The 24,540-nt window shown below is 41.2% G+C and overlaps 1 protein-coding gene across 2 annotated transcripts in view; it reads left to right on the forward strand.

Moving 5' to 3' along the window:
- Positions 1–24,540, forward strand: part of LOC144681905 (AF4/FMR2 family member 1-like) — a 137,338-nt gene that overhangs the window by 55,498 nt on the left and 57,300 nt on the right. For both annotated transcript variants that reach the window (XM_078544044.1, XM_078544053.1), the window contains exons 2-3: positions 692–812; positions 2,093–3,013. In XM_078544044.1, coding sequence (XP_078400170.1) covers positions 692–812; positions 2,093–3,013 — 1,042 coding nt within the window. The remainder of the gene's footprint in view (positions 1–691; positions 813–2,092; positions 3,014–24,540) is intronic.

The following is a 24,540-nucleotide window of genomic DNA, read 5'->3' on the forward strand; positions in this document are numbered from 1 at the left end:
CCTCTTCAGTTGCCCATAAGAGCCTCCCATTTTCAACCTCATTGAGCAATGGGCAATATAACTAGGTGAGGTGGTTGCATTTCTTGTGTGTGCTTAAAGGAAACAAGTGCTTTTCCAGTAGGATCTTCTGCCTGTAAGTAGCCATTTTCCCTTGAGGTTCTAGCTCTTCCACCATCACTACTGAAAGTTCGCCGGTTCTGCCATTGTCCATGGCTCGTAACCCTGAGCATGGGACCCTTACCTGGGCCTGTCACTGCTGGTGTTCAAAATATCCTCGACTCCATTGAACTGCAGTTTTACATTGGCTGTTTATCCTCTGTATGTTATGTTGTATTTAAAACATGTATGCAGTATTGTAATATCAAAATTTCCAGGACCCTTAGTAGTTTTCTTTTGTAGCAGATAGATCTGGCTAAACACCAGATATTTGGAACACATATATTTCTAGTAGTGTTTTCAAATGGTGAATGTACATGGTTGCACTTAATGTACTGATAGACAATTTGAAGAAATGCTGTCAAACAAAGGGACCAAGCAACAGGAAAGTTGCCCATCAGGAACTGGTTGACATGCGACTGGCTGTTTCCTGATCTTTGTTGCAGTCTTTCTAAATTAATTTTGCATTTTGTTTGCCAAGTAGATAAATCTATTTGAAGAGGTTTGAAATTTAGTTTATTCTGCTCTTCAACAGCTTGTACAATGAGGACAGAAATTTGCTTCGAATTAAAGAAAGGGAAAGGCGAAACCAAGAAATTCATCTCGACAAAGAACCTTTCCTAGAAAATGCCCCTCTCTTTGGTGAGCCATACAAGGTAAAGTATAGAACAGCTTAGACTAATTTGGCTTTAGCTTTTTTTTAGATCCTGTGCTGCACAGCTCTTGGTGCCTCTTGTGAGCAGGTTGCCTGCCCGAAGCTGGTGGGGCTTCTGTTTAAATTTGCGGGTTGGGTCTCTGATTCAGTCATCGGAACCTGATATGCAATTATAGTTAGAAGCCTGAGCAGGAGAGCAGTGACTGTTACCCCATCAGGCCAGGCTTGGAGGGGGATTGTGGGACAGAAGAGGCCCGGATAGCACAATCTTTTTTTTTAAGTTTTAAGGTGTCATTAAGTGGTGGGTGAGGAAGAGCACCACTCTTCTTTCTGGTATCCACGGGAAGTTCTGGGCCTCCCTTGCCACAGGCTTCACCCCAGCCCCCAACCACAAGCACTCCATTTATTTAACTTCCGAAGACTTGTCCTGCAGGACCCTGGCTTCCTGTCCCCGAATTCTCACCACCATTGGCTGGCCAAGTAGTGAATCTGGCCAGTTTTGTATGAGACAGAGAATATTAGAAATTGAGGCCTGGTGGTTCCCAGACTCATCAGATGCCCACCCACTTTGAGACTCAAGCATGCTGTACCTCCCCTCCCATTTAAAAATACCACCTGTGTCTCTGGAACAAGAGCTCTGCAGAAGAGCTATGCCAGCCTAATCTTCAGTTAGTGTGCTAGAAGGTTTTCTGTACAAATTTGGTAAAAAGCTTTTCTGTGGTTTCAGAAGGACTCTTCGTGGAGCTAAATTTCCAACAACCATTCCTTTCACTTTGAGTAAAAGTGTAGAAAGGGAAAACAGCATTCTGAGCATTGGAGTGACTCTATCTGATTTCAAGGGCTGGAAAATTGCCAGGGGGCTGATGCACACCAAAAAAATTAGTTGCATTAGAGCTGAAAAGATAAATATTAAAATTCTTGAACTTGGCTATGTATAAATTTTACTTTAGGATTGCTGCGCTGAGATACAAGTCTGAAAGATATTTTTTAAATTTGGTGACTGTTAACTGGCCATAGTGAAGTGCAAAATAATTCAGTTTATTCAAATATACAGCCAGTACTGATTTTTCTGTCCAAAAAAATTGTAGCATGCCTTTTGAAGCTGCTAAATATTTAACAAAATTTTTTAAATATCTGATCATGTTTAAAAACAATAATTAGTGCATGCAGGGAAACCATTTTAGTTTCCGTGAATATTTTCTTCTACATAACTGTCTGTGAACCATCACAGGGTTCCTCTTGGGGTTGGAGTCATTAATTACTTTATCTGTTTTTGTGCAGACCAATAAAGGGGATGAACTTTCCAGCCGTATTCAGAATATGCTGGGCAACTACGATGAGATGAAGGATTTAATAAGTAACAAGAGTCATCAGAGCCTCATTGGTATACCCAAGAGGGCAGTCCCTTTGATGTCACAAGAAAAGAATGAGTGCCTGCTTGGTCCAAAACGAAGTAATAGTTCACTGCAGCCTTCCTTTCACAGCAGCAATCCACGGTCAATGGGCCCTCGCAGCGTAGCTTCATCAACAGGTGACTGCTCTTCTCAAAAAAACACTGCAGTGATAGATCAGAACAGCCAAAGCTTCAGCCATAACACTAAAAGCTACAACTTATTTCATAACCGAAGCCAAAATAAGGACAAATGCTTGAGTGGTCGGGAAACTTGCAGTAGCCATCGTGGGAGGGATGATCAGCAAGTGGATGCGGACAATCGCACGAAAGTCCAGTTATCCCATTTGCAACACTTGCAACCACTGTTACCGTTATCCTCACTTATACAGCCCTTGTCTCCTATAACACCATTATCCCCCTTACATTCCAGCGGGTTTACCAATTCCAAATTACAACAAAGTAGCAATAGTCACAGCAAAGACTGTCCTCCAACAATATCTCCTCATGAACAGGATGTACACTCCGGTGATCCTGAGAACTTGTCTTCTGACCTGAATGTTCCTGTCCCCAGCCAACATGCATCTCAGACTTTCCCACCATCTTTACCATCGAAACCAAATATGATGCAGCAAAAACCTACAGCGTATGTGAGACCGATGGATGGGCAAGACCAAGCCCCTAGTAAATCCCCAGAACTAAAGCCTCCTTCAGAGGATTACAGCGAGGAGCCATATGGAAATATATCTGTGATGAAGGCTAGTGCCAGGGCGAAGCTGTCCAAACTTAAAATTCCTTCTCAGCCAGTCGAGGTGAGTGCACAGATATTTCAGTTCTGGTATGTGGTTCTCCTGTAGTGAACTCAGTGGTGGCAACAGCTTTTGGTCAATTGAGTTTCAGGTTTTTTTCTCAGATTCATGATCCAGTGGCATAAGCAGGACTTGGAATTTAAATGGTGGGTTTAAAGCTGCTATTAAGTGATTACCAGCTTTGAGTGCATGTTTTATGCAACCAATTGCCAAAGTAAACTTTACTAGATTCACTAAGGCCATCCAACTTAAAGACCCATTTAAAAAAAAACTCATCGCCCTGTTAGCTCAGCAAATCTGGAAGCATGGACTTGCATGTTGCTACCAGCTGTACAAGCCTCTGGTACACGTGTGTAATTAGCTCAGAAGATAAGCAGTTTAGGATTTAGAACATAGGCATTTTAAAAATTGCTTAAAATAAAGCTAGCCTTTAGAATTAAAACAGCATCTTGAGAGAACAAATACAGTGAATATGAACAGTTCAGTGTTCTTTTCCTTGATAATAGAATCAAAGAATCATTGAAATTTATGACACAGAAGGAAGCCATTTGACCCTCTGCGTCTATGCTGTCCAAACAATGTCTATCCAACCTAATCCCACTTTCCAGCTCTCGGTCTGTAGGCTTGAAGGTTACAGCACCTCAAGTGGATATCCATGTACTTTTTTTTTTAAAAGCAAGGAGATTTTTTGCCTCCACAACCCTCGCAGGAAATAAATTCCAGATGCCCACTAGCACCTGGGTGAAAATAAATTCTCCTCGTCTCTGCCCTAATCCTTCTACCAATTACTTTAAATCTATTGCCGCTGGTTATTGTCCTCTCTGCTAAGGGAGAAGGGTTCTCCCTAACCACTCTACCTTGGCCCCTCATTTTCTATGCCTCAATTAAAGCTCCCTTCAGCCTCCTCTGTTCCAAAGAAAACAACTCATACCTTCATAGCCAAAATTCTCTTTTCCACACAGCACCCTCATAAATCCCTGTCCCCTTTCTAGTGCGATCATAGCCTTCCTGTAATCAGTGACCAGAACTGTGCACAGTAGTCTAGCTGCAGTGTTTTATACATTTCTAACGTTACCTCCATGCTCTTGTATTCAATGCTTGAGCTAATAAAGGAAAGTGACTTGTGTGCCTTCTTGACCACCTGTCTGATTACCTTTGAGAGATTTCTGGATGGGCAGAAATCTACACTTCTCAGCACCATTGCATTTCTTATGTATTTTCTTACCTTGTTTGCCCTTCCCAAATGTGGATTACCTCTCTCTTCTCTGGATTGAATTCCATTTGCCACTTTTCTGCCCACTTGATCAGTCCATTGATATCTTCCTGCAGTCTACAGCTTTCTTCTTCACTATCAATCACACAGGCAATTTTTGTATAATCTGAAAGCTCCTTAATTATTGATCACTCACTTGTGTGCTCTGACCAAAGATAGGCCCTTGGTTCATTTTCTGCTGATGCTTCATCCTGAGCCATTTTCCTGGTGGATTTTTCAGTGGTGGTTTGCCATTGCCTTTCACTCTTAGGAGCAGGGCAAGGAGGCAGGCCCCAAATCTACCTCAATCAGAACGGGAATCAAGCCCGCATTGTTGGCGTTAAAACTGAGCCCTGCAAAGCCCCATTGGAAACACTGTATAGCCACAAAAACACATGTCAGTCATTGCCCATTGTTTCCACTGAGCTAATTTTGGATCCAATTTACCATTTGCCCTTGGATCCCATGGGTTTTTACTTTTTTTAATCAGTCTGCCATGGGAGATCTTGTCAAAAGCCTTGCTAAAAATCAATATGTACTCCATCAAGCTTGTTGAACATGACCTTCCCTTAATAAATCCATGGTGACTGTCCTTGATGAATCCAAGCCTTTCTGAACAACAATTAATACTGTTCCTTATAATTTTTCCCAATAATCTGTCCACTGCTGAGGAAGGCTGACTGGCTTGTAATTATTCAACCCATCCCTTCCTGCCTTTATAAACAATGGTGCAACCTTAGTAGTCCTTCTGGGATACAGTTCGCCTGGGCCTGGTGATTTATCTGCCTTCAAAATGCTAAACCCCTTAACGTTTCCTCTTTTTCACAATGCTTATTCTCTCCAATACTTCACAGTCCTCCTCCTTAACTACAATGTCTGTATCACCTCCTCTTTGTGAATTTAGATGCAAAGAATTCATTAAGACCCATGTCTACACCTTCCGTCCCCACACTCGTTACCTTTCTGATCTCTAAAAGGCCCCCCTCTTTCCTTTGTAATCCTATTACTCTTTATTTATAATACATCCTTTGGGTTTACTTATCACTATTTGTTCTGCGCTCTCTTTGCTTCCTACTTCCTTTTTCATCTCACCCCTGCAATCAAATTGCATTGACTCCAACATGTCACTGTAAACGGTGTGTCTGAGTTAGAAGCATCAAAGATAAACGATTGTGTATTCTCAGAGATAAAAACAAAAAGCTAAAAGCTACTGCGGATGCTGGAAATCCAAAACAAAACAAAAACAGAATTACCTGGAAAAACTCAGCAAGTCTGGCAGCATCGGCGGAGAAGAAATCAGTCAACGTTTCGAGCCTCCATGGCCCTTAGGCAGAAGGGTCATGGAGGCTCGAAACGTTGACTGATTTCTTCTCCGCCGATGCTGCCAGACTTGCTGAGTTTTTCCAGGTGATTGTGTATTCTCTATGTTAACACACAGGCTGCAGTTTTAAAGCATATTTAGGTAATTAAAAATACATTACCTACTGGTATCATACAAGCCAGAAACAATTGACTTGAAATGATGAAAACACATTTATGTTACCAACATTTATATGTCTGACAAACAATCAGGTAATTAAGAGAAACAATTCCTGATTCTGACTTGAATGGCTGGCACCAATTTATAGATGTGTATCTTATTATCATCTACAGAATCCAGGACTGGATTCACATTTGCCTAATTTAATTAGTCTGATGACTTGTTTCCAAGAACAAAGGCAAGTGATACTCTTTCAAACATGGATTGAGTTTACACTTTAGAAGATACTGTTATTTTTATGCAAAAAGGAAGAACTCACATTTATATCACATTTTTCATGCCCTTAATACAGCCCCAAACAAATTGTTTTGAAAATGTACTACTACTGTTGTTAAGGTGGATGTAGCAGCCAATGTGTAGGAAATAAAGTTCCACAAACAACAAATGAGATTCATGACCATTTAATCTATGTGCAGTGATATTGATAGAGGGATACATCGTTAAAAAAGAGACTTGCATTTATATACTGCCTTTCATGACCACTGGATATCTGAAAGCGCTTACGGACAATGAAGTTTTGGAGTGAATTCACTGTTGTAAAGTAGGAAGCATGGAAGCCAATTTGCACACAGCAAGGTCCCACAAGCAGCAATGTTGTAATGACTAGAGGATCTGGTTTTATGATGTTGATTGAGGAATAAATATTGGCCAGGACACAGGGGAGAACTCCTTGCTTTTCTTCAAAGTTGTATCATGAGACCTTTGCGTCCACCTGCTAAGGTAGACAGGGCCTCAGTATAACATCTCATCCTTGCATCTGATGGTGCGGCACTCCCTCAACACTGCACTAGAGCGTATGTCTTTTTGTGCTCAATCCTGGATTGGTACTTGAACCCACACGATTGCTACCAACTGAGCCATGGCTGAACACAAAAAAGTAGTGCCATAGTTTCTTTTACATCGACTTGACAGGACAGATGGGGCCTTGGTTTAATGTCTCATTTGTAATACATTGGCTAGGCTGCCAGAGAATTTCCGATTTTCCAAGTAGTGTCGTAGGATCTTTACATCTGCCAGAAGAGAATAGGAAGGGTCTTGGTTTAATAGTTCATGAAAAGATGGTCCTTCTATCAAAGTGCCGTTCTGAAACATCAGCCAAGATTATCATGCTCGAATCCACGAGTGGGGCTTGAACCCAAAGCCTTCTGACTCTTGAGGCGAGTGTGCTATTAACTGAACCAAGCTGACAAATGTCAAAATGGTGATTATTTAAAGCATATTGCCTGGAGAGGATAGAGGGAGCGTTTGATGTGGACACGGGGTGGAATTTTGCGGCCCCATCGTGGCAGGGGTGGGGCCAGAAAATGTGGTGAGCCGTTCAAAACTCCGTTGACTTCGGTGGGACAGGAAGACCCTGCCAGCGGGAGGGGCCGTAAAATTCCACCCAGGATAACTTGTTTGGAAAAGTTTTGTCTCCCAGATGTTGAACTGTTGAACATTTAATAATGACCAGAAAAATTAACTCAAAAATAATAGCTGTCAATGCTGGCGCATCTGAACAAAATAAAGTGTAAGTCTGGTGTATGGGAGAATTGTACACTATTGGGGCGCTTTCCTGAAACCATAAAATGTCTGCCATATCTCCTCCACATGCATATGCCTGATGTGAGCTAGTGTTTTACTTGCTGGATTTCCTTCTGAACTTCATTTTTATATAATACCTCACAGAAGCCATGGGAAATCAGACTAGCACTTCAATTCTACAATATTACTGCTATTGACCTCATAAAATGAGATTTGCTGCAGATTAAAAGACTGAAAATTCAGTTCACGAGGAAGCTGAGTTTTTCATGTGTTCACTTGGAAATGTGTGTGAAATGTACAAATTTGATTAGAAATCGTAAAGCCTTATGGATGTGACCTTGTAAATTTTAGTTTAATAAATGGGTTCTGGGACCACTTCTAATGGTCATTTATTCCTTCATTCACAATGAAAGTAATGTTAACGTCTGTGAAGTGCAGCCCATTATAAATGTGCACAGTACATTGGGGCCGCTGGTGAAATGAGGAAATTTGCTTGTTTACAGGTGATTCAGAAGTAGTGGCTGCAGGAAAATCTGTGATGCATGGCTGAACCCTAAAGCAAAAATATTGTCAAAGGGGATCCTCTTATTCAAACATTCTACAACTTTTCTCTCCTGGGCATTTTTTAAGTTGAAGAGAGAAAATAACTTTGACTTCTCTTTTCAAAAATACTTTGTCTTAATTATTTTTTAAATCAGTGATCATTTAATTTGATCCAGGAATCATGTCTGAATTGGGAATAGTGACAGGATCCAGGTGTGGGGTAAGGGATTGGGGGAAGGGGAGATAGAATGCTAAATTCTGGGCACTTTCGAACCCACCCCCATATCCTATATTGGTGTGAAGCTTCCTCCTTTGATGCCTGCTAGCTGATAGCAAATAGCTGCCTTGTTATTTGTTGGTTACAGTGGTTGTTTCTGATCTTGTCCTGTTCATTAAAAGCTCTGCATTTTAATTTTTTAATCTCCGTAAATCCAAGGCAGCCCTTCCTTACTCTCTTGAAGATTGACCTTGTTAATTATCTAGTAGAGCCACCAGTCTTTCTTTTTATTTTGTTGGATGCTAAAACAGTTGGTAAACATTTCTCTATAACTACTTTTGTAACTTCACTGTATTGTTATTCACCCCAACCCAAACTTTTGTTCTTTGGTAAGGTAAAGCTGTATTTGAAATAAAAACAAAGCGCTGGAAAAACTCAGTGGGTCTGGCAGCATCCGTGGAGAGGGAGAGAAACAGAGTTACGTTTTGAATCCAACATGACTCTTCTTTGGAGCTGAAGGGACATAGACAAACCTTTTCCACTAACTATTTTCTATTTTTTTTACAAACAGGTGTAGGCCATTAAGTCCCTCAAGCCTTTTCCACAAAATTCATACTTGGGCATCACCTGTCAAGGCTAGCGATTACTGCTCATTTCTAGTTATTCTGTGGCCCTGGAAAACTATCCCTCCTTGTCTGCCTTGACTTGTCTGCAGCTGTTGACATGGTTGACCACACCATCCTCCTCCAGCGCCTTTCCACAGTTGTCCATCTGGGTGGGCCTGCTCTCACCAGGTTCCATTCTTATTTTTCTAATCATAGCCAGAGTATAACTTGCAAGGCTTCTCTTCCTGCTCCAGCGCCCTGGTGTCCCCTAAGGATCTGTCCTGGGCCCCCCTCCTATTTCTCATTTACATGCTGACGTCACCTGAAAGTAGTGTTAGTTTTGCATGTATGCTGATGACACACAGCTCTCCCTCACCTCTCTTGACTCCTTCACTGTTGCTAAATTAATCAGGTTGCTTATCTGACATCCAATACTGGATGAACAGAAATTTCTTCCAATTAAATATTGGGAAGACTGAAATCATAGTTTTTGGTCCCTACTCCAAACTCTGTTCCCTAGCTACTGACTCCATCCTTCTCTCCAGCAACAGTCTGAGGCTAAACCAGACTGTTTGCAACCTTGGTTTCATGTTTGACCGTGGAATCAGCTTCTGATCTCATTTTCACACTGTCAGTAAGACTGCCTATTTCCATCTCCGTAACTTCCACCTGCCTCAGCTCATCATCTGCCGAAACCCTCATTCATGACTTTATTACCTCTAGACTTACCTCCCACATTCTACCCTCCATAAACCTGAGGTCATCCCAAAAAACTCCTACCCACGTTGTAAATCGCTCCAAATGCCATTCCCCTATTACCGTGTGCTCTCTGCCCTACATTGGCTCCCAGTTAAGTAATGTCTTCATTTTCAAATTCTCATCCTTGTTTTCAAATCCCCCCCCCTCCCCATGGCCTCACCCCTTCTATCATCTCAAGCCTCACAACCCTCCGATATCTGCGCTCATCTAATTCTGGTCTCTTGAGCATCCCTGGTTTTAATCAGTCCAGCATTGCTAGCTGTGCTTCAGTTGCCAAGGACATTAGTGCTAGAATTTCCTCCCTAAACCCCCCTGTCGCTCTACCTCACCTTCCCCCCTTTAAGACGCTCCTTAAAACCCACCCCTTTGACCAAGTGCTTTGGAGCACTTCATTACATTAAAGGTGCAATATAAATATGTTGCTGATGACCAGCACACGAGGCAATTAAGATTCTATCACATTGGTATAGAACTGGAGTCACACGTGGAACAAACTGGGTAAAAATTGTTGCTTCCTAAAAGGATGCTAGTAAACTATTTGGGTGTTTATGATCAGCTATCATAAATCTGATAGCTTTATGCTAATTTTTTTAACTCCTACTGGCTTTTTAAATTGATAGGAAGGAAAGAAGCAATGAACAAGCTGAATTACACATATCTTTTCATGACTTCATGGCATCCCAAAGCACTTCACAGCTAATCAAGAACTTCTGAATTGTAAACATTGTTGTAATGTGGGTGAAGATGATTAAAAACAACCAATCAAAATCACTGGAAAACTGCACTGCTAAATTGATGTTAAGTCGTAAGCCCAAATAATTCCAGTTTTGATTCCTGTTCTGAGAGAGAGAGTTGGATCACATGGGATTGTTGTCAGAACTGTTGAAGCCATTTGGGAAGGAAAGATCAGTCAAGGTTTTTGCTCCTAATTTGCTTCCTGCTAACGGTGTGTGGGGGTGGTGGATGGTGCGGGGTGTTGTGGCAGTGTGTAGACATTGGGTGATGGGCAGATGGGGCTTTCCAGCAATACCGTTGCATGATACCAACACATGATGAATGGAGACTTGGGAAGGGAATAAAGTCAAGTAAAAATGTCTGACCCTGCTCAGGTGTACATTGAGATTTTTGAAACATACAGGTAGTAATCCGCATGCCACTACAGATTGTAGAAAGTCGAGGCGTTAAGCCAGTTACATTTGGCTGAAGTGTAGAACTGGTTCCTGCCACTCAGTCTGCATGAGTGGTTCTACAAAGGTGGGACTGTATTCACCAAGGCAACGTAGAGTGTGGAATTCTGGTCCAATTTGAAACAAAAGTGGGTATTCACCATCCTCTCCCTCAACTGTACATTTAACTATGAAGATTCAGTGACAGAAGGTGTTTGTGAACCAACAAACTACAGAATTATTCACCTGAAATAGATGCAGAAATATTAGCTTCTAAAATCCATTGGACCACCACAAAACAATGCCATTTGATATGTCCCATTGTAATACACTTCTGTTTGTGGGTGGGGTTGATCCCTGTATTACTTCAGCCATTAGTTTTAACCATTCTTTTCCATTGATATCTGGGGGGCCTTTGGTACCTCCTGCGACTGTGCCTTTTTTGATGTTTGTGTTGAGTCAATGTCAGCAGGTTGTTTGACTACAGGAGGCATAATGGTTCAGCCCAACCCTGTATCCATATACCAGGAGCACCTGGCTAGTTTTCAGAACCAGGAACCCTGGCAGTGTTTTCATTGCACCCTCACTGCCACACAGGTACCGTGTCAATTGTGCTGCCCTTACCATTTCTCCAGCTTAAGGTAATAGAAAGCATAGAAAAGTTATGGCACAGAAAGAGACCATTCAACCCATCGTGTCTGTGCCAGCCAAAAAAGAAAAAAGCTTTTTTGAAAACTACCCGCACAAATTATTCCCACCTTCCAGCACCTGGTCCGTAGCCTTGCAGGCTACAGCACTTCAGGTGCAGATCCAGGTGCCTTTTAAATGGGTTGAGTGTTTCTGCCTCCATCACCAAACCAGGCAGCAAATTTCAAACACCCACCACCCTCTGGGTGAAGAAATATTTCCTCATGTCTCCTCTAATCTTCCTACCAATCACCTTTAAATCTATGTCCCCTGGTAATTGGCCCCTCATAATCTTGTACACCCCCATTAGGTCACCCCTCAGCCTTCTCTGTTCCAAGGAAAACAACCCTAGCCCATCCAATCTTTCCTCAGCTGCAATTTTCAAGCCCTGGCAACATTATCGTAAATCTCCTCTGTACTCTTTCCAGAGCAATTATGCCTTTCCTGTAATGTGGTGACCAGAACGGGACACAAAATTCCAGCTGTGGCCTAACCAGCATTTTATACAGATCCAGCATTGCATCCCTGCTCTTGTATTCAATTTCTCAGCCTATAAAAGAACGCATTCCACATGCTTCCTTCACCATCTTATAATCTGACACCATGCAGGTTGCTGTTTGAACTTGGGATCTTCCTGGTAAGTGCAACTCAAGTTCAGATTGGGCAAGATCTTTACCAACTGTAGCTGTGCTACTCTAGGGTTAAAACACCAATCCTTTAAGCAAAGGAAGTGCAGGATGCAGATGGGAGCTATAACATTGTAGGTTTGATCCACATCCCCTTTGAACACGACTCTCTGATGGCAACACAGGATCAGTGACTTTATTTAAATATTCAAAAAGTGTCAAATTTCCATATGTCACTGCTGTAAAAGTGTTAACTTAAGACAAGGACAAGAAAATGTCCTGATTCCACTGTCTTACCTGACAGAACATTCTAAATGTTAGTTGCCAATTGAGAACGATCTGCCCTGAACACACACTTCCTGGTAATTTAAGTTCATTTTTTTTCTTTCTATTCTACTGCCTTGATTGACCTTGAGTTGATAGTCTGGGTTCACTAAATACTTTAGATTCCTCTAAGAATTTCTTTACCCCACCTCATCTCTGGACTGTACGCTTAACCTCTGATATTACCTCATAACTCAACCCCTTTAACTTTTGAAATGCTTTTGTTGCTCTTTAGTGCACTCTTTCATAGTCATGCATGTCCTTTTTTTTAAAGATTGACCAGAACTGTGTGCAGTATTCTAACTGAAATCTAACAAAGCATTGTAAAACCTCAGTGTAACCTCTGGGTTTACACCCCACTGTACTGGTTAGATAGTCCTGTGTTCTGTTCTCCTTTGCAATTGTATATTGCCTTGATATCAGAGTTATATAACTCCCAGGCTGCTTTCATAGCTGCCATGTATTAATTTTATATCCTTCATTGTGCCTGTATGGCTGGTCATTCTTTGTCCAATAGGTAAAACTTAGCACTTGTCAGTATTAAATGTCATTTCCTATTTATCTGCCCAGCTGAACAACAGATCTAGATTCTTTTGCAGAAGTTTAATTATATCTTCTATCCCTACAGCACTTACTATGTCATTACTGTCTGCAAATTTATCAAGCTGTGTCTGGTTAGTTTTATGGAGATCAGAAACAACAGGAGTCTATGATCTGACTCTGCTCATCACTGACCCCTGCTCTGATAAACCATTTCTGAGTTGTCTCCTATATCTTTTATCCAAAGTTTTGTCCTGCATTCTTCCCTGGGTACCCATTGGTTTTAGTTTATTTGATAGCCTTACATATGGGACTTTGTTAAAGTCTAAATGAATGACATTGTAGAGACTCCACTAATTGTTTTCATAATACCCTTAAATGGAGGAGACACTGAGCAGAATCTTTTGCTCTTTAATCCATACCCGTTGTTGCTCAGTGCTCTTCCGACCGGCCCCTTAGTACATTTACTTAACTACGGTTTTTATTACTCTGAAGTGACATAAGGTTAATGGGTCTATAGTTATTTGTGTCAGATTTGTTCTCCTTTTTAAAATACAGGTACTAAATTTGCTAGCTTTCGAATCTCTCCAGTACCACAATGAATCTCATTTATTACTGTCGCCAGCATTTGGCAGACTTCCTCCAAGTCTCCTTCAGCAGTCTAAGATGTATGTTACCTGGACCAAAGAGGATATATTGGTCTTCAGTCCTATTTAACTTATCAAGTACCACCTGCTCGCTGATTTCCAAAGAATCTGTGATACTTGTTGAATATTGAATTGATATTCCCCTCCCTGGTAAACACTTCTGGAACATAATAGGTATAATTAAATTAGTTAATAATTATCTTCAATAATACCAATAATTTTTAAATATCCAACTTCCTATCCTCACTTGCAGTCATGTTATAAAAACAAGCTTTATTATATTACTTAATGTCTTGTGTTCTATTTCTTGCCATATTTCAATTATAGTACCTTATAAACAATTGTAAAGCTTTCTTATATTCCTACCCAAGTTTTTGTCCCTCTCATTTTCCCAGTAGACTTTGTATAGTATGTACTTCTACATATTGTCATTCTAGTTTGCTGTATGCCCATTTTAGAGACTGGTTGCTTGCCTTACATTTGCGTTTTATGTATGTACTTACCTTGTTCCTATACATTTATATTTTACAGTTCTTAAAAGTTTTAAATGTTGCCCTACCTGATTCCCTGTCAGTGGCCCATTCCATTTAACACTTTTAATTTGCTTCTAATTCCATTAAATTTTACTTTCTTGAAATGGTAAGTGTTGCAAGGGTTTTTTCAGTAGGTCTTACAAAGGAGGTTCAGAGGCTTGTAAGGTGAAAAGTAGTGTTTATTGGTATCGCACAACTATATACATACGTACAAAGTGTAGCCCAAAATTAGAGCTAATTTCATGCTGACCTCTACTTGAGTCTCTCCACAGTTTTGTCTACTGCATGTGTCTCTCTACATCATGCTGTCGGCAATACTGTTCTCCAGCCCCACATTAACCCTTGCTATGCCGAACACCCTTATGCTACATTAACTTTTGGTTTTGGTTCCTGCTGACACCAATTGCCAGAGAACCTCAAAGTTGATCACATGATGGCCTCTATAAGGCCCATTAATTCTAAATTGTAGATGATGTCCTGATTACTCACAAGGACTAAGCCAAAATTCAAATTTCCCCATGCAAATCATTAATGGATTTATAAAACGTTTAATGACACAAGCTGAGTTTAGATTCTGTTGATGCAATTTTGGATTGTTTGAAGGCATTTATTATAGATAGGTTACTGTTTTAAATCTCGTCATCTAGGCTATCCTTTCTTTTCCTTTTTCTGTCTAGAAGGTGTGTGACTTTGACCTTGTTTTTTAAGGTCTAACCAGATTGTACTACTTCCCTTCCGGAAGAACAGAACAGTTGGGAGTTTCTTGCTTGAAATGATCCAGTGTCTAATCCCTCATCCCTCAGGCCGTAGCTATTTAATTAATGCTAGCTTTGTCTCCGTTTCATGCTTCTTGTGCAGCACAGTGGTCGTGCATTACCATTTTATAAATCTGCAGTTGCTGACAAGAATGATCTGTGTGACTGACCTCACAGTGACTCAAGTGAACAACTGGTATCAAAGGATATTACTTTAGGACTTGGTGATGCAGATTATTAAGGGATGAGCGAGAAATCTTTTTATGATCTTTTGGTACAGAAATTTAGAAAATCCAGCTGCCTTTCTGACAATAGCGTTCCAGCAAGCTTAGATACATAACTATCTATTTAATCCTGAATCTCTTCAAACTGTTTTCAATACTTCAGTGTTAATACAACTTTTGTTATAAATATGGAGGAGCAATTGGTGAACATTGTAGGCTTGTCATTATTCCAATTTTGCCAATTACAATTTGACCATTTAAAACTATACATTTAAAAAATAATTAAAACGAGTCCCCCTTTTACCTTGATGTTTTTGCTTATAGCTTTGAGACAGATGAATAGCCTGCAGCTCTCCACGGGTTTGCTGTGTCAGCTACTTTGGAGTACTGCAGGAATGTGCAAGAGCTATTTTAGTATCTTCTGGAAGGAACGAACATACAATACACCCTTCACTTTAAAGTCAGACACTTTTTTAGGGATTAGTGAACCCACCATGTACACAAAATATTTTGTGACTGGCAGTTATTATTGCATTGTATAGTACAGCATTCTTGCATGGATTGGATTTTGTCCGTGTTTGCAATTGCTGTGAACAAGTGATGTTAGAAATGCATCATCATCCAATCTGGTATTTATTGCCACGAATGTTGAATGAAATAAACTCATTTTTATCTGCGAACAGTTTTATGCACTATTAACCTGGCAAACATTCAAATAATTGTTGGGGCAGTGAACTATCAGTTGTAGCTCCATCATTCAATAGAGCAGTGATGCACTTTTAAGTTGCAGGCATTTTTTCATATTTTTGTTGTGGTCTAAAAGCTCAAGTGCACAGGTTGTGAACAAATCTGCGGGAACAGACTTTCGAAAAGAGAACTGCAGGTCACCCCAAAGCACTTTCCAACTATTGAATGAATAACTTTTGAAGCGTAGTCAGTCACTGTTATAATGTAGGAAACACAACAGCCAATTTGTGCACTAATGCACAATGGTATTTGTATTTCTGGACGTGCATTTCTTTTCATTAAATATTTTAAGTGCTTTTTTATGATTTCCTCCAGACATCTGCTGACATATTTGCATTGCAGCTAACAAAAGAGACCAACTCTCCAAGACCATACTGGTTTCTGTTTTGAAGTGGCGTTCCAGTGTGAGGGAGCATACTCATTAAGCATTACTTCTAGCTGTCCTTTGCCTTTGTATTGCTCTTCATCACACACAGTTCATCTGTTTTGCCAATGTTTGCATCATTCTGCTCAAACAAGTTTAGACAGACTACAGTATATTCAGCTATCTGATCCACACCCAGGTAGCATTTGCTTAAAATGTCCTAAATAGTCTGTTCTGAACGCAACTGCAAATTACAGTCACTATTACAGAGTAATAGGGCAGACATTTGGACTGCTCTAACCCTGCTGATTAATGAGCATAGTTTTGTTTTTATTACGAAACTAAGCAGAGATATTGCTAGATTTGCAGGATGTATTTTTATATAAATCAAAACTTGGTGCAATTTCATTGTTAAAGTTGTACAAAGAAGCATAGTTGAAGGCTGTGCTGAAATGAGGATTTCTAGGACAGAGCCGCTTTAAGATGCGGCTTTGAAATTAGCTTTATGCATTCCAGGCTTTGCCCTCGTACTAGTAAAACCACTGTATTTGTACTGCGGAGGAGATTTCTCAGTGGTAACCATGATGAAACATGCATGGTTATCATCAGTAATGAATGTGAAAATCCTCCAGTTCTTCACCTTGACACACTCTTATTGCCTTTTTCAGTTAAGTGCTCGGGCATCAGTTTTATCAACTGCTCACAATAAAATACCTGTTCTATCATTGTAAAATGTTGCAAAAAGGAGAAAAGTTGTTTTTTAAAAAGCTGTATGTAGATTTTGTAGCTTTTTTTAAGATTTAGCTTCACATTGCACTTACTGCAAGATTTTACTTAATGGCGGAAGGGAGGTTGCATTTTACCAACAGTAACTACATCATGAAACATTCCAAGGCACTTCACAGGAACATTATAAAACAAAGGATGACACCAAGCCATGTAGATATTAGGTCGAAAAACTCAGCAGGTCTGGCAGCATCGGCGGAGAAGAAAAGAGTCGACGTTTCGAGTCCACATGACCCTTCAACAGAACTGTTCTGTTGAAGGGTCATGTGGACTCGAAACGTCGACTCTTTTCTTCTCCACCGATGCTGCCAGACCTGCTGAGTTTTTCCAGGTAATTCTGTTTTTGTTTTGGATTTCCAGCATCCGCAGTAGTTTTTTGTTTTTAGATATTAGGTCGGTTGACCAAAAGCTTAGTCAAAGAGGTAGTTTTAAGAGGTGTTTTATAGGAGGAAAGTGAGGTAGAGATGCGGAGAGGTTTAGGGAGGGAATCCCAGAACTTAGGTCCAAGACAACTGAAGACACCAATGGTGGAGTAATTATGATTGGGAATGCTCGAGAGGCCAGAATTAGAGGAGCATAGATATCTCTGATTGTTGTGGGGTTTGAGGAGATAGGGAGGGACAAGGCCATGGAGGGATTTGAAAACTAGGATGAGAATTTTAAAATCAAGACATTTCTTGACTGGGAGCCAATGTAGGTCAGCAAGCACAGGGGTGATAGGGGAATGGGACTTGCTGCGAGTTGAGACATGAACAGCAGAGTTTTTGATTACCTCAAGTTTACAGAGGGCAGCATGTGGGAGTCCAGCCAGGAGTGTGTTGGAATAGTTGAGGTTAGAGGTAAGGAAAGCATGGATGAGGGTTTCAGCAGTAAATGAGACAGGGCAAAGTTGAGTCATGGAGGCGGCCTTAGAAATGACAGGAATGAGGTCAGGCCTTCATCTCATAATCAAATATAACACCAAGGTTGCAAACACACTGGCTTAATCTCGGACTGTTGCCAGGGAGAGGGATAGAGTCGGTAGTTAGGGAACGGAGTTTGGAGCAGGGACTGGAAACAATGACTTCAGCTTTACCAATATTAATTGGAGGAAATTCCTGTTCTTCCAATACTGGATGTCAGATACGCAGTCTGATAATTTAACTACATTGGAAGAGTCGTGAGTAAGGTGGTGGTGAGTTTGATCTGTGTCATCGATGTACATTTGAAAATTAATGCCATGCCTTTGGATGATGTTGCCAAGAGGCAGCATGTAGATGAGAAATATGAGGGGGCCAAGGATAGATCCTTGGGGAACACCAGAGGTAATGATGCAGGAGCAGCAAGAAAAACCATTGCAAGTGACTCTCTGGCTTTGACTACATAAGAATGGAACCATATAAGAGCAGTCCTACCCAGCTGGTCGACAGAGAGTTGGAGGAGGATGATGTGGTCAACTGCAAGAAAGGCTGCAGATGGATCGAGAAGGAAGAGGAGGGAAAGTTTATCTTTGTCACAGTCACATAGGATGTCATTTGTGACCTTGATTGCTATTTCAGTACTGTGGCAGGGGCAGAAACCTGATTTTAAAATACCTCCGTTTGACTGATTCTCCCGCACAGTCAGGATAAATCTGAGACATTTTAGTTTCAGAAAATCAGTGATGTTCGATAAGTTAAACTGCATGATTTTCAGTCAGTTCTCATGACAAATGGAGGGAGGGTGCTCAGTTCCTCAGCTCCCATTTGCTGCAAAATAAAGTATAATCACAAAACAAGTTCACACTGTGCAAGGCCACTTGACTAGGGGCTATGGAAATTAATATATTAACTTGGTTTTTATCTAGAATGATTTATTCTGGCAGTCATCTGACACCATCACATAAGCAGTTCAATGAAGTGACTGCACCTGTGAAATCCAGTTGGCAACAAGTAATTTGCAGCTCTAATTATATATTTCTAAAATCACCAAAGTTGTTGGTTTTATGGGCAAAGGCAATCATTCCTGTTTAAATGCACACATCAAAGAGACAGAAATCAAATCCTGTTTTTTTTTCATTCTCGGCATGTGGGTGTTGCTGGCAACATTCATTTATTGCCCACCCCTAGTTGCCCTGAGAGGATTGGGGTGAGCTGCTTTTTTGAATCGTTGATCACAGCTTGATGCAACTGAATGCCTTGGTTAGGCCACTTCAGAAGGCATTGAATTGCATGGAATGCACCAGAACACAAACATGCCATTTGGTCCAACTGATCTATGCCAGTGTTTATGCTCCACATGAGTCAATGAGAACCATTGCTGTTATTGACTGTAACAAGCCTGATTGAAGGAAGGTGTCTCAAATGAAGATTTCACTCTTCACTGGAATGTTGGCACCATGGGGAGACTTTAGCAGATGCTGAAAACTACAACTGAAACTACTCCACTGGCATTTAGAAACAAAGAAAATGGCTGCAGGAGTCGGATCTGGAAATACTGATTGCCTGGTGACTTGCACTATGAGTAATGTGGCTTAAAAATTGGAGGAATAACGATTTTGAGGCTTTAAATTTTTATTTTGACATGCTGTTAGCATACTTGTGTAAACTAGGAATTAGTCATAACTGGAACAGCATTGCCATCCAAAAGCACACAGGTGTGGTTGGCAGATTAAAGCTTATTAAAGATCTTTGCAACGAAAGCTCATAAGGGGGAGACTGAGGGTGGAGACAAGAAGTGTACACAGGAACATTTCTCAGGTATTGAGATTTGAAAACTGGCTATGTAAAATGAATCCAATGAAACCAGTTGACAACTTGAAGAAAACTGTTGAGCAACTTTTTTTGACCAGATGCCAGTTTCATTGACTCAGTCCTTTTTGGAGGTAGGCAGCCTTTGTTATTTAGGATATTATCAGCAAGCAGCCTGCCTGGAAGCACATATAGCTTCTTGTAGGAGTACACCGGGAGGGATTTAAAAGCCTTTCTTGTTTGGATTACCACTGTGGCAATAAATACAAAGAACTCCAGCTACCGATATTGATTTAAAAACTGACCAGGGCTGTACAAAAAGAGCAGGAAATTACTTGGCTATATCAATGGCCCATCAGCCATGTTTCTATGGGTATGTTTTACTATGGAAATGCGCCCCCTATCTGCAGTAAGAGTTCAGCCTTTCTTTCAAGTGGCCGTGCTTTTACAGCATCTTTTTCTAGGACGTCTGTGAATTGTCTTAGTACTGTCTTTTGTTTAGTGTCTTATACTTGCCATTCATATTGTGGTAAACAAAGATTATTCAAAATGCAACTTGGATATACATATCCATTGTCTAAAGCTGCAGGGTTTCCCAATGCAATGCCAAACTAGTATGTTGTGTAAATATGAGGATTACTCAAGCAGAGTTCAGCAGTATAGTTCCCTTTACAGCCCTATTTATGCACACGCACAGCCCGAATGCATTAGTTCTTTCCAACAGAACTAAGAACAAAAGTGCTGGAAATACATATCCATCAGGATCAGTAAAGAGAAAAGGGTGGTTAATATTCCAGGTGTGTTTTTTGAAAAATATATTTTGGGTGTCTACCATTTTCAGTGCATATTTTTTTATTTGTTCACGAGATGTGGGCATCACTTGGAAGGCCAGAATTTATTGCCTATCCCTCATTCCCCCTGAGAATGTGGTGGTGAGCTGCCTTCTTGGACTACTGCATTCCTTGTAGATACACCCACAACACTGTTAGGAAGAAAGTTCCATGATTCTGACCCAGCGACAGTGAAGGAACAGTGATATGGTTCCAAGTTAGGATGGTGTGTGGCTTTGAGGGAAACTTGCAGGTGGTGGTGTTCTCATGTATTGGTTGTCCTTGTTCTTCTAGGTAGTAAAGATAATAGGCTTGGAAGGTGCTGTTGAAGTAGCCTTGACGAGTTGCTGCAATGCGTCTTGTATATGGTGCACTCTGCCGCCACTGTGCATTTGTGGTTGTGAGAGTGAATGTATAAGGTGGTGGATGGGGTACCGATCAAGCGGGCTGCTTTGTCCTGGATGGTATTGAGCCTCTTGTGTTGTTGAGAATGCACTCATCCAGGCAAAGGGAGAGTGTTCCATCACACTCCAGACTTGTGTCTTGTAGAGGTGGTCAAACTTTGGGGAATCAAGAGGTGAATTACTCGTCAAAGATCTCCCAGCCTGTGACCTGCTTTTGTAGCCACAGTATTTATATGGCTGGTCCAGTTCAGTTTCTGGTCAATGATAACCCCCAGGATGTTTGATGATAAAAGATTCAGTGATTCAGATGATGGATGTCATGGAGAGATGGTGGCATTCTCTCTTGTTGGAATGGCACTTGTGTGGCACTCATGTAACAATGTTACTGATTTTACTTTAAATCCACTTCCTGTTGACAGAAATTTATATCTTTCACTGCGACATGTTTAAACAAACACACATGATTGAATTGCTGTAATTTAGCATAGTTATTGGTAAAATTCACCACAGCAAAATATTTTCAGTTTCCACATAAAATTCCCTTGGAGCAGCTGACTGATTTTCACTGGGATTATCCTGTATATAGCCTTCATCATTTGAAGCATTGTTTTTTATGAATGGGATGTTAACATTTTCTGTAGCTCTTGTTATGCCACTTACTGAACAGGATATGAAGTTAGGGCTGTAGGTCAGTGTAACCTCATTTATGCTGCAGATTTGCACTGTGTGTGGCTGAGAGTAAATAGAGCCAACCATGTGACATTTAGCTGTTCACAGAATCGTAGAAGTGTGCAGTACAGAAGGGAGCCATTTGGTCCATCATGCCTGTGCTGGTGCTTTGAAAGAGCAATCACGCTTAGTCCCACATCCTCACTTTTTTGCCTGTAACCCTGTAAATCCTTCGTAAGTACCTGCCCAACTCCGTCATGATTATCTGTGGAATCAGCTTCCCACTTTTTAAAATAAAGTACTCCAGATTCCAACAGCTCCCCTTTAGATCTCTTGCCAATGATTTTCAACCTATGGCCTTTGGTTATTGACTCACCTGTCAGAGAGAATAACATTTCTCCATATATCAAAACCTCTCCACTTGAAAACTTTCTTAGGACACATCTTAACCTTCTCTTCTCCAAGGAGAACAGCCATAACTTTTCCAATCTCTCCTAAATTCCTCAATCCTGGTACCATCTTGATAACCACCTCTGTGCCCTTTCTGAGCCGTGATATTCTTATATCATCGTACCCAGCTTATCGACCTACTTCAGCTCTGGTAAAAACAGAAAAGACCTGAGGGCTGTTTGAACCACTTTATATCAACTAGCCCTGCCACCTTTTAATGGTGGTTGTTTTTGGACGCCAAGATCATGCCTGCTCATTTACATTTTTCAAATCCATGCTATTTGTTGTGCACTTTCGTTGTTCTTGCTGTCAGCATCTCTTGTCAGGTGATTGATGCAACGTTTCTGCCTTTGGACCCCCTGCTTACTGCCGCAATGGGCTTTCTCTGTTCAGCTGGTGAAGACCCAATGGGCTGAATGGCCTCATTCTGTGTTGTACTATTCTATGATTGGGATATGTCCAGTGACCAGAAATTAAACCCCAAATTTCAGACTTCAAACTACTACGTGGACACTGCTTACACAGGAGCAATGAGATGATGAAACATCAATCTCTATTTATATAGCACCTTTATCCTAATGAAATGTCCCAAGTTGCTTCACAGGAGCACTATAAAACAGAATTTGACACTGAAATATATACATTGGGGCGAATGGCCAAAAGAGGTAGATTTTAAGGAGAGTCTTAAAGGAGGAAAGAGAGAGGGGTGGAGAGGTTTAGGGAGGGAATTCTAGAGCTTGGGGCCTAGGCAGCTGAATGCACTGCCATCAGTGGTGGAGAGACTAAAATCAGGGATGCTTAAAAGGCCAGAATTAGATGAGTGCAGATATCAGAGTTGTGAGACTGGAGAAGATTACAGAGATATGGAAGGGTGAGGGACTTGAAAACCAAGGATGAAAATTTTAAAGTTGATGTGTCACTTAACTTGGAGCCAGTGTAGGTCAATGAGCACAGGGGTGATGGGTGAATGGACTTGGTGTGATTAATTACAAACTTACAGAGGGTAACATGTGGGATGCCAGCCAGGAGTGTGTTGGAATAGTCAAGTAGAGACTTGAGGATTTCAACTGCAGTTGAGCTGAGGCAGAGTCGAATGGTATGGAACTGAAAATTGGTGATCATTGTGATGGTACGAATATGTAGTCAAGAACTCACCTTGGGGGCCGAATATGACAGTTGCCAGGGAGGGGGAATAGAGTTGGTAGCTAGGCAAGGAGTTTGTAGCAGGGCTCGAAGCCCATGGCTTCAATCTTCCCAGTGTTTAATTGGAAGAAATTTCTGCTCATCCAGTACTGGATGCCGAATAAGCAGATAATATAAACTTGGAAAGCTGGAGCACTGGAGACTCTGATATATTTCAAAACCAGTGCTTTAATTGCTCTTACCATTTGGAGGGAGACTCTCATTCTGTTTGGGAAGAAACGCAACCCATTTATCATTCTCCGTTTGAGGTAAACACACAATTCCAGGTAACTAAATGCAAGTAATCACTTATTTTTGATTCTATGTGACACTCCTAACATTCCCCAACGTTGACAGCTCTGTAGGGATGCCCTTTTTACCAATGAAACCGAGAACAAGCCACTTACTATTGCTTGCCATTCTCCCGGCCCCCACCCCACTTCTGCAACTCCCTCAGCTCTAGTGAATTCATTTAAGAGTCCATATCTTCACATAGTTTAACAACTGAACAAATGTTATAGCCAGCCAATGTGAAGACTTTTTAAAAATTAGTGCAAAATTCTATGGATGCTGGAAATCTGAAATAAAAACAGAAAATGCTGGAAAATATTCAGGAAGTCAGATAGAATCTGTGGAGAGAGAAAGAGTTAATGGTCCTGGTATTAGAATGGAGTGTGCAGAGGAGCGTGGGGAAAACACAGCAAGTCTGGGGACGTGGAGGCCCTGCTGATCTTTAATGGCAGGGCCTTAGTTCAATAATAAAGACACAGACTCTTGCCTGACAGTCAGCCAAATTGATGGGCTCCTGGTCAATAGGCAGAAAGCTAAGCTTATGGCAGGAGGCCACAACCAGAGTGTATGGAAGTTCCAGGCCACCAGTGGAATGGGCAGGCATGTGCATGGGGGGTGGGGGTGCGTGTAGAGAGAACATCGGGGTAACAATCCTGACTGGGAGAGCCTAAAGTCTTCCTTGTGAGGTCGGCGGGGATATCACTCCTAGTTCTGGTCCACAGTCAGTACTGAATACAGCTGATTGTTAACGCTGATCTAGGCCAGTCAGCGCTTCCTGCCTCAGATCTGCTGTCTGGTAGCAGACATTTCAGGTTTCCCCCTCGCTCACTATTAAATTTAAATTATGGCACCGATCATGACTGAAATGTTGATAAGGCCCCTGCCTGTTTTTTTGGAGAAGCCTGATTCAACTTTGAATTCTAATTGAGCAGGAATGGGGCCAAGTTGCTTGATCCCCCTCTTTCACACCCACCATTGGGGATCAGGATTAAAATTTAGGTTGATGACCGTTGAAAGGTACCCTGAGCTGATGTTCACATCTCCACTTGGAGGTGTGTTTGCCGGGCAGAAGTGCGCATCGGGCTGTGTGTTTTGTTTCATCCCATCCGTCCTCCATCCCAGCTCGATTAAGCCTGGACATGTCGAATCCAATTGCT

This window comes from Cetorhinus maximus, chromosome 1, assembly GCF_964194155.1.
Source record: "Cetorhinus maximus chromosome 1, sCetMax3.hap1.1, whole genome shotgun sequence".
Classification (NCBI taxonomy): Eukaryota; Metazoa; Chordata; class Chondrichthyes; order Lamniformes; family Cetorhinidae; genus Cetorhinus; species Cetorhinus maximus.